The 11,241-nt window shown below is 41.1% G+C and overlaps 2 protein-coding genes across 2 annotated transcripts in view; both read right to left on the bottom strand.

Annotated features, from left to right (window-relative positions):
• LOC126390744 (uncharacterized) overlaps positions 1–3,500 on the bottom strand; it is a 4,234-nt gene extending 734 nt beyond the window's left edge. The window contains exons 1-5 of the mRNA XM_050045182.1: positions 3,230–3,500; positions 2,912–3,057; positions 2,738–2,799; positions 2,483–2,596; positions 642–740 (exon numbers count right to left, since the gene is read on the bottom strand). Of these exons, the coding sequence (XP_049901139.1) occupies positions 642–740; positions 2,483–2,596; positions 2,738–2,799; positions 2,912–3,057; positions 3,230–3,349 (541 nt within the window). The 5' untranslated portion in view covers positions 3,350–3,500. The remainder of the gene's footprint in view (positions 1–641; positions 741–2,482; positions 2,597–2,737; positions 2,800–2,911; positions 3,058–3,229) is intronic.
• Positions 3,501–7,084: 3,584 nt separating this feature from the next.
• LOC126390912 (uncharacterized) lies at positions 7,085–11,033 on the bottom strand. The gene is made up of 6 exons (XM_050045422.1): positions 10,692–11,033; positions 9,418–9,560; positions 7,838–7,899; positions 7,608–7,721; positions 7,397–7,495; positions 7,085–7,294 (listed from the first exon to the last, which is right to left on the bottom strand). The coding sequence occupies exons 1-6, from the start codon at positions 11,001–11,003 to the stop codon at positions 7,170–7,172; spliced, it is 855 nt and encodes a 284-aa protein (XP_049901379.1). The 5' UTR covers positions 11,004–11,033; the 3' UTR covers positions 7,085–7,169.
• Positions 11,034–11,241: the final 208 nt, after the last annotated feature.

Here is an 11,241-nt window from a genome sequence, read left to right as displayed (position 1 = left end):
AGAGAGAGCGCGCGCACGAGAGAAACGTAACATTGATTTACAATTGTGGTGACCTCCTCCCAGGCTACCTTTGCATCATCAGCCCATGGAGGTCTGCTCGCAATTCCGTATATTCGGACACTGCGAGCTTGGACCTCCCAGACCAAAACATCAGTTTCCTCCTGGGAGAAGTTTGGCCGTCTGATGCTGCTGCTCTCTTCTGCCATGGCGAACTGAGTAAACTCTCATTACACCTTCACGCGGCGCATTTAAGGGCGAGGAGAGGCGCTCATTTGATTGGTGTGATGTGTGTAAAACCCACTCCACGCCTTCTCTCGTCCCTCTTTCCGACTTGTGCCGGTAGGAGGGACGGAGGTGGGAGTAGCTGCGCCAGGGCGCACGGTGTGCCAAACTTGCAAAATCCGCCTGGCCACACCCAGTTGGCGAAGCGCAGGTGCGCTGCGCCTCCGCTGCGCCCGGTCTGCGAAACTAGAGCCCATAGACTTTCACAGCTCAGAGGATAAAACATTAACCATTCAACATTTCTTCATAAAAAAAGTGAAAACTGAGCATATTCACAACCTCAGGGGAAATACTGCTGAATAACATATGTAGCTTTGGTTTTACGGCCTTGCAGCTTGATTATGTGTGAAAGTTCATACCTTTTTCTGAGTCCAGGACAGCAGGTTCTGGTAAGTTCAGACACTCGACCTGCTTTTTAAAGTCAGCCAGCTCAGCAGCAGTCACACTTTTTCTCCTGCCTGAGAAACAAACAGGTGTATGCAAAGGAGCTATACAGTGCTCTGGGTGTACGCAGGGTCAGTCAAGTAACTTCAGATATTTAAACACAAGAAAATGGACTCAATGTTATTTTATTCAATATATAATGAAATCAAATATTTTAAGATACGTATAAATAATGTATACTTTGTAAATTAAAAAATAATATAATTTTACAGAGCATAAAGCACTGCTGTGTCTAAGCACAGCGTTACAGACCTGCTGGCATGGCTGTATACTGTTGGTCTTGTTTTCCTATTAACCCTGCATTAATGTGGTGTTGGCATAATCTCCAATTGCTCACTGGGAAAATTCAAATGAACACTGAACTCTGAAGCAGGACTCGAAAATTCAGCAAACATTTTGGAATACAGTACCTAAGTACCCAAAACTGCAGTTCCTCTAATGGCCACTTGAGGCTGGCTCCAAGAGTGAGTCACTCCCCATAGACCCCCATGTTAAAATGTCCAACTTTACAGCAGAAGTAAACATGTTTACAGCCTGGTACAAAAACAGTAACAGTCTTTATGGCTAACTTGAACATTTATGACAGCTGTGCAATGGGTGACTCTTTATATAACTCACCCGTTTCCATTTTATTAAAGCTTTGCATAATTTAGGGCAGGCTGCTTTGAGTAACAGGCTGTCTGCGAGGCTTCACCATAGTCTGTGAGTCAGATCCATTCTTTGCTTCTCTACAGCTGCAACCTCTTGTCCAAATACTGTCACCTCTGGCTACCCAAGCCAAAAGGCTTTAAAACAGGAGTCCACAAACCAGTGGGTGATGTCACAGTGGCTGCCTCCATTATTTTTATACAGTCTGTGGGTGTAACATGACACAACATAATTATGTGACGTATAAGCATACTTAACATTACATTAAAATAAGTCAACAATGACTTTTGTTTTCACACAGAACACAAACAGTGTTCTCCTGGGGGAAAGTCCTGTGTTTGTCTGTCCCGTCCACCACCTCCATACATGGACTTTCTTGCTTTTTATACCACAACCATTGCTTAGAGCATCAAATATTGTCAGATAAATGTAGTGGAGTAAAAAGTACAACTATAGTAAAATAAGAATAAAGTACCATAAAATAGAAATATTCAAGTACAATACAGTGCAGGACACACTGCAAAGACTAGGGTGACAGATGCTAACTGACGACTGACTGTCGGCTTGATGTGTCAGGGCCTTAAAAGACTTTGTGGAGAGATTTTGTAGTTTAATATCTAAGGTTGAATTAGGCCACCATTGTTTAATGACATTATTGTACTTACAGGAGTTCTTGCATCAGTGTGATTAGATATCTTGATTTGTTATTTATTTAATTCACTGGATTATAAAATGTCTGCTTGTTTTATCTAAATAATCTCAACGGAGTTTCCAGAAAACGTTTTGTATCATAATACTGTGATACAGACAGTTCCAGTAATTGATTATGACTGGCTGAGCTCAGTTCAAAACCACTGTGAAACATTCTGTAAACACACAGTTGTGACCGCATTTCAATTACAGTATTACTCCACGTCGTGCCTAACAACACCCCTTAGCTGTTCTAAAATCATTGTGAACCACAGTCTCTTTCGGCTGATTGCTTTAGTGTAAACACTGATCTCAGTGCTGGTCCATTTCAACGAGAACATCTTGTGAATTCTTTTGACTGTAAAAGTGAGGACATTTCTTCTACATTTATTTTTTCAGTTTGTATCTCAAGTCTTACTCAGAAGCTGGAGACCTCTGTATGTATTTGCGTCAAGGGTGTACTTCGAGTAGAGAACAAGGCAGTCAGGGCACCTCGTATTCAGCATGACCTCAGAAGCAACGTAAGGTTCCACTGGTGATACACACATACATGAACACACATCAACACAAACACAGTGTGCTGTTGCAATGTTGGACACAAAGTCTAAATTTGTTTGTGCAGGTACATGGTCAGTCAAATGTTTGCACGGCATGTTTAATTAACACTACTCACCCATAGAGAGAGTGCTGTTTGCCAAGGTCATCTTAATGGTGACAGTGAAGCAGCGGCCTAATCTGTCATATGAAGACATTTTCAACACTTAGAAGTTGGAAAGAACATCACTGGACAATCTATACACCACTTATGCTTCAAAAAACCCCAAATTGAATTCAGACTTGAAATTACACTTTTTGATACTGTTGAACAGTGATGGCATCACTCTTGTTAGCAGCTGTGATTTTGCTCCAAACAGTCTCCACGAACATCTTCGTCAGGATTTTGGATGCTGGCAAGTTTGTGCTTTCTGCTATGACCATCCACTTGCCAAGCAGCTGAAACAGACGGTGCCCCCCTCAGTTACATGACATGACAAATAGGTGGTGCATGTTTTTGTTATTTTCATAATTTTTTTTTTTTTTTGCTCAACGAAACAAAAAAAGATCCAGCATTCACAAAAAGAGATTGTGAGAGACAGGTGTTGAGTGAGATTAGAGGGTGTCTTACCTGCTCTGTTCCACTGATTTCAGTAGTCTGGATCAGACTCTCACAGCTGCTCACAGGAGCTGACTGCCCAATGGACATAAGACTGAGCACAGCCACAGCGACATAAATGAACTTCATCATAGCTCGCCACGTCTACTTACACAGAGATCCTAAATCGGTGTGTCTTTGCCTATTGCACTGATGGTTAACTTTAAGTGGACTGTGTCTGCTTCAAAGTAAAAATAGTGCATTCATGTGCAGAAGCCTATTCCATCTGCAGTTCTGAGCTGTTTACACGAGTTGAAATCTGGTTGATAGGTCGATAAAGTTAATAATTTATAGGTGTCTATTCAAACAGCCAAATAAGGTCTCCAAAACTGGAGAAATGCCAGAAGTGTTGATGTCAGGTGCCTACTCTAAAATAACCCCAAAATGTAGTATGTACAGGAACAAAGGTTCAAAGAATAACAAATATTGAGAAATTAACAGGGATTCAATTTTGAAGGAAGTCCAATTGCATTGTTGTTCAGAATAATTTAGGCAGTGTCTTTATTTAGGATCACTGTGGCCTGAGGGTAGAAGCTCTCCCTGAGCCCCTCATTGCTGGCCTGGTGTAACCGGTACCTTCTTCCTGATCTCAACAGGGAGAAAAAAAGCTGTTATCCAGGTGGTTGGAATCCTCTGGGATTCTCCTGACCTTATTTTTGCAGCGCCTGGTGTAAATATGCTTTATGCAGGGTAGAGCAGGGGGCTCAGCTGAACGAACCACTCTTTGCAGGGCCTTGCGGTCCTGTTTGGTGCTGTTTCCATATCAGTATTTAGGGTGATACCCGCAATTTCTTTAGGCATCTGAGGTAAAACTGATTGAAACTGATTTGGCTTAGGGGCCAGTATTTATTTATTACCCTCTAACACCATGAATCTTCCTTCCCAGGGTCTTTTGCTTGACCTGGTTAAAGTTTGATGTATATTTCCTCAACTGAAAATGCTGAATCTCACGTGATTTCATATGTAAAATGTCGGAATGTAGAAAGGATCACGACCAAAAAGATATGATGCACAAGGCAACCATATGATAAAGAACATACATTTATAACAAATATATAAATCTAGTGGGATTCAAATCATCAGTCGGAGATCCTTTGGCCGACTGAGATTGCCTCAAGTTGAGCAGTCTTGGTTTTTTCTGTCTTGTGTTGTGCAGTGTACCTCTGGGGATGATTTGATCCCCATATTTTGCTGCAGAGTGAGAGCTTGCGACTTTCACACTACTCTTTAGTACAGACAGCTGCAGACACATGCAGCGTCCCTGAGGAGGGGAAACTCTGCACCATGAGGTAGCATTATCTTCTCTCTCCTGCTTAGAAGTGGTGAATTTACAGCTCATAGCAGCTTAATACAACACAGTGTCTGTTTTTTGTTCGATATCTTGTGTCATCAAAAAATGTTGCACATTTCTGATCACGACAGCCCAATTAGCTTGTTTACTATGTAATGTGAATACCGCTGTCACACTGAACGTCCTGCTGAGCCTCGTTCAAACTTTAAAAACTCCTCATGGAAAAAAGAGTAATCATCGAATAGTCGTACTGAACAGCCAAATCTGATTTGATAGAGACAGTTCTGAGTTGGGTACAAATCTATACAGTATATGCAAAGTCTGACACAGTGATCAAATGAGAAAGCTTAAATAAAATGTTAAAGTGTAATTGCCCAAGAAAAGAACAAAATTTCTGGTGCTAGTACCGGCTGAGGGTGGGTGTGGATTAAATGCAGAGATGGGGACTCGAGTCATTGTGACTTGGACTCGAGTTGACTCGAGTCGCTGTTTTGATGACTTGTGACTTGACTTGACAAAAAATAAAAGACTTGAGACTTGACTCGGACTTGGAAGTTAAAGACTCGGGACTTGACTTGACTTGAGACATGATGACTTGAATGACTTGAGTGTTATTCACATCATGTTTTCAGTTAGAATATAAAATTAATAAATTAATTTAAAAAATAATGTTGATCACCCGGTAGGAGCGCAGGCTGAGAATGGCGTTGTCATGATTGGATCACTACCCTGTCAATCAGTCATGCCCTCTCTACGTTTTTTACGTGTTTATTGGAGAAACAGGCCCTCTTATATCAGATAGGCATCAACATGTCAGTGGGAGGGGTACCGAGGGGCAAAGTAAACATTGCAGCGATGAAGTCAACAACAGCTTGACAACCGTGTAAGTCTTGCCATGGCGGCAACTGGCTAATTGAGACTCCCTGCTGCACTCTTTTTTTTCTTTACCAAAAATCAGCTGTTTCATTTCAGGAAGCCATATGAATCAGTCAATTTGAGGTGGAGTGGGCAGAATCTGGACCCAGGCAACATGATTTTAAGAAAGAGATACTGCTGTTGAGAATTTCAATTTTGTTTTTTTGGGACTTTGAGCAAGTCGAGTGCCATCTGGTTCCTTTACATTCAAAAGAGGGCCGACATCTGTACGGCCGATATCTCCAACACCCTGCAAGTCACACCAAAACAATCTAGACTGTTAAATAGCACTACAGGTAAGAGGGAAAATATGAAGCCTATTTTTGATTTTGGGGTTAACTGCCCCTTTAAGTAGTCTTTTAGTATTCTGCTGCAGTTTTTTTTGTTTTTGTGGCATACATGGCTTTCGACGACAGCTGCTAATGGGCCCCAACTGCAGTTTTTCTTACACTGAAAGTTTCAAACAGCTGTGTGTGACTCTCTGATCAGTTGGCATCTATGACAGCTGGCCTTATGCCTGTCTTTTGGGGGGCAGTTCCTGTGGTCAGCGGGTCTGAGGACTTTTCTCCTATGTTCGTCCAGTGCTGGTTGCTTGTTGCAAGACCAATATGATATGCTCCTCTACCCTAGTTGTCCTAGAACATACGTAACCAAATGCAGTGTTACAGTAAAATACAATAAGGATGCTCCAACTACTACCACTAATTATAATAATAACAAGTCCATACCCATTGAGTACAGCATACCATACCATGACTTAGTCATAACAAAAATTAGAAAAACAAACATTCGGCCACAGGGGGAGCCACAGCGATTGGTCGCATTTTAGTCATTTTTAAGCATTTTTCTGTTGTTATAGCGCCACCCAGTTGCCAATTAGAGTTAAATTTCTCCAGTCACCTTGAGGCGTCCTGTTCTACATATCTACTAAGTTTAGTAAAAATCGATGTGGCGGTTAGGCCTAGATAAGAAATTAGCTCTCTAGCGCCCCCATTTTGTTTGATTGGGTCAATAATGGAGGGGTCCCCTCAGATTATGTGTGGTCATATGCCTACAAAGTTGCGTGGTGATCAGTGAAACCCTTGAGATGTTATACACCTTTATGTGATGAGCCACGCCCTCCGCAATATGCATTGCCTTATAGAAGCTCAGTTTTAGTAACTTTTGCCAAGAGGGAACTTTACATATTGGTCCCTAGATTATGTTCACCGAGTTTCATGCAGATCGGTCAAACTTCATAGGAAGAGATTGATTTTAAGTGTTTTTCAAAAAATTCAAAATGGCGGAAAATCTATATAACCGGAAGTTATGGGTTCTTGAGGCAAATTTGTTCCTCATGAGGAGAGGCATCTCTGTGCAAAGTTTCATGTCTCTACGACATACGGGGCATGAGATATGCCCATTCAAAGTTTGCAATTTCAATCGGTTGCTATAGCGCCCCCCTTTGGCCAGTTGATGTCATATATTTCCTCCCATGACCCTCTACCACTGTTCCAAATTTCACATGGATTGACCAAGTCAGTGAGGAGAAAAACATGGAACAGACACACAGACACACACCCACTGACAGACAGAATTTTCGTCATTATATAGTAAGATAAAACAGGGAAGTTCCTCCATCATAATTTTTTAACATTTTCTCAATTTATTATGTATTTCAGGTGGAAACAATCCATGCTTTCTGATACAAAATGAGAAATCTATTAATCAGTTCACAAACATATCAACAAAAGCATCCAGGAGTCTTGCGACTCGATGTGCCATCTTGGCCTCTAAAAAGAAGTTGAAGGTGCCGATCCCCTCTGCTGGTGAGCTGTCTTCTGGGCAGAGTTCTGTGTACATACACATTAAATATAAGTCACAAAACAAACTGCTCTGTACGGCATTATAGAGGCACAGTATGTGGAGATACTGTAAATACTTGAAATCCTCACCTGAGTTTGTGTCTATCATTATGAGCGATGGCATTTGGAGACACTCTGCTTGTTTCTTGAACATCTCCACATCAGCAGGTGAGACACTCTGTCTCCTGCCTGGAAATAAAAAAGAGTCAGAAACATTTAATCAGAAACATAGTCATGTGCTTTACTGTGTTACATAAGGGCCACTTCAGTGTTTTAGGACTGGTAAGTGAGTGTTACTTACTAAAAAGCAAAAGAGTTGTGAATGTCTCTTTGCCAGAGATAATTTCTTCATAGACAACCAGACAGTCGGAGCAGTCAGTCTTCAGATAGACTTCCTTGAGGTAAAAAGGTTGCTCTGTGAAAAAAATACACACACACACACTCACAAACAGGATATCGTAGGAAATTATGCAAGTGTGTGAACGCAGGTTTGCATTCATCTCCGATACATTGTGGCTCCTCTTCACTTACCAATTATTATTGTGCTGTTTTCAAAGGTCACATTATATGTAAGGCTGGAACATTTGCCATATCTGTAAAGAAAAAAATGAAGGCTGCATCAGAACATAATATAATGACAGATTCTTTAGTAAGCCAGCAGAATGAAACAGCTATACATAAACTACTGCACCCCATGTGTTAAAATTGACGTAATTAAAGCTCCTGTAATCAATATTTTTATATTACAATGGATCAAATGACTTTAAGTATGTGAATGGTGCTGCTTGTAGTGATGGACCCACAGAGTATTATCACCCTAGAGTTTCCCTGTGGATGTGTAAATATGCAACTGTTTGCTTACAAGTTCACCATTGCAACTTCATAAGCTGACACGATGTTAAAGTTATGTTTACAGCTTGTTTGCACTGCCCCCAAGTGACCAAAAAGCACTTCATGCAGGTTTAGATATATTTACATTTACTCTAAATTTTACTGAGAGATTAATAGTAAATGTGATGTTGACATCACATCAAAGTATTACATTTTTTGGACGGGGACACCATCTTTTAAGAATTGCACTGTGTTACCTGTGCCTGCTAATTGTTGATTAGCCTATTAAAGGTAAATAAGTAGCCTGGACCTTGGAGTGGAAACAAAAAGTTTTTCATCTTTCCCCAGCATTTCCAAGTGGTATTATTGTTAAACAGATCGCTTTCTGTTTTCCTCAGAGCCTAGCAACTACCACAGTCTCCGGAGTTACTTTAATTGTTGTATCACTGTCCACATGGATGGAATACTGAAAGGGCCTGTCGAGCAGAGGCCCAGGGGCCCAAAGTGTCAGTGGGCCCCCTGACTTCAACTTCAACATGTCACTCAAATTAACATGCACAGACTAGGAAGAGACTCAAAATGACCACAAAAACACCACAAAGAGATGCAAAGGAACTGCAATGACACACTGAATAACTATAAAAATGGGCAAAACAGCCACAAAGAGACACAAAACAACTAAAAACAACAAAATAAAACTTTAAAGAGACAAAAAAACAACTACAAAAAGACACAAAACCCCAAGGAGATAAAAAAATGACCCAAAAAAACATAGTCTGTGTGTCTTGCTCCTGTGTAGGAGAGGTGGTCGGCCTTTAAAATATCTGTACCCAGCTTCCCACCTGTCTTATAATCCATCCATTAACGTCCATCATTTTCCCTAGTGGGAATAGTTACTGCAAAGAACTAACATTGCGAGATCTACCGATAGCTCTACCAGGGAAAACAAAAGCGCAACCTTCCTGTTTTGGTTGTGCAGTAGTTGATGCACTTCCTTTGTGCTGTAAATGGATCCTTCATTTTCCCCAGTGTCAGACAGATCTGTATAGTGAAAGTGGGGTTTATAGGCTATACGCTGATGGTGTCATTATTCTAGAGCCATTACACTGTTTAATCCACATTTACTTCATTATGATAAGTCAAAGCAACTTTAATTGAAAACACATTAACTGGAACCTGTGGAGCCCTAATTGGTTGGAGATGACTAATACCTACTCTGCCTAACAGCAGAAACATGTGGCTTCCAGCTGTGTGTTGTGTTAGTGTGGGTGGGGATTTACGTTCTCTGAGCCTGGATGATATTGAGGATGTTGCTCTGGGTGGTTGCAGTGATGTTCAGCCAGACACTACTGAGCAGACGGCCCAGGGAGCGGCTTCCTGGGAGGTCAGAGCTCCCTCCGATGTACACCCACTTTCCTAACATCTGGAGCACACAGACAGAACACAGAATATTAATATTTATCAACCTCTGGGGCCGGGCCCTCCTTGGGGTACACTTGAGAAGTGTATTTGTTTGATATACTACATTAAATATGTTTGAACTATAAAATCAATATCATATTAACATTTGGAGGTCCCTCCATGCTCGTAAAACTACTTGATCAAAAAAATGCTACAACAGGTCAGCTGGTTGTGCAAAAATTTGAGATTTTTCTACAGACATGCATGAAATACAGGAAATTACAGATGCCAATTAATATTGAATGATAAAGCAACATTTACCCATATATTAATGCCACTTTCTTTAAAGGACATTTCTGTTTTCATTATAATTTGTCCCATATTAAATAGTGCACCTGCTGCTAGCTCACCAAGCACCACTGAGGTAGCTAATAAGGCTCAGCTGATGAGCACGTTATTAATGTTTACATCACATGCTGTCATGAGCATGAGCCTCTCGTCCATGAGTAGATGCACGCTTCCTTCTGCGCAGTGATTTGGTTGGCAGGTGTAGGTCGGTAGCAAGAAAATAGTTCCTACATGAAACTGCTCACAACAAGGTCTGTGGATTATCTTGAGTAACCAGGTCATGATTTATTTTTCTTTCGTTTTTCGATTGTATTTTTTTTGGCACTTTGAGCACCACAAGCCACGTGCCATCTAGTTCCGTTACACTGGAGAGAAGGCAGACATCTCGACAGCTGATATCTCCCACGCTCAGCAACTTTCACCAAAACAATCTAGATTAATAAATGCACTACAGGTGAGATATATTGATGATATGTATTTCTGATTTTGGGGTGAACTGTTCCTTTAAGGAACTGTAACCAGAAATTTGTGGGACCCAAAAAGAAGGTCACAGGCTCATAAAGAGCACATAATGTATTATATAAAATTTGGTGTGAAAAGGACAGACGAATTGTGAATTGTCATTCATGTCAGACTTTGGAAAGGCTTAATTTTATTGTGTAAGACAGCAGAGGTTGTGTACTTATGCAGTATAACTATGTATCATTGAATTTTATCTGAGGAAACCAGAGATGTTCTTTTTAACGCTGGCAAAGAATCTGGTTGAAATTAAACAGATACTCAAGATGCAAAGTAAAGCACTTACGTCGTCACGACTGAGAGTTATAGGTTTGACCAGACTGTCACAGCTGCTCAGAGGAGCAGACTGTCCCAGTGAGAGAAGACCCAGCAACACAACAGCAGCAGCAGCACACTTCTTCATCCTGTAGATGGCTCTTATGTTGTTTCTCTCAAGCTTTCCAGCCAAAGCGGTGGTATTTGACAAGATGGGACAAGAATGTGTTGAGCTTTCTGTCTGTGCCTCCCAGTACGTATTCCACACAGCTTTTTTTGTCTTCAGGCGTACGTTTTCACTGCCTGCCACAAACCTTACATCAAGTCTCCCTCCTGGAGGCATATATTCACTTTTCTGTGTGCTGATGTAACCAAAGCAAACAACCCAGGGGCAAGAGAGGGGGAGAGACTTTGACCTGTTGGAGGAACGGATGGAATCTTGATCCAATCACATGAGGCTGTTACATAGGCCTACATTTTGTATGCTAATGTGTTTCAGTGATAACCCCCTCTGATCTGTCACTCATACCCATAAATACATGCAATCTAACAGAAAAATGTCTAAGTTTTCCATTCTATGA

This window comes from Epinephelus moara, chromosome 5 (genome assembly GCF_006386435.1).
Source record: "Epinephelus moara isolate mb chromosome 5, YSFRI_EMoa_1.0, whole genome shotgun sequence".
Classification (NCBI taxonomy): Eukaryota; Metazoa; Chordata; class Actinopteri; order Perciformes; family Serranidae; genus Epinephelus; species Epinephelus moara.
This window is presented reverse-complemented; position numbering and strand designations above follow the sequence as displayed.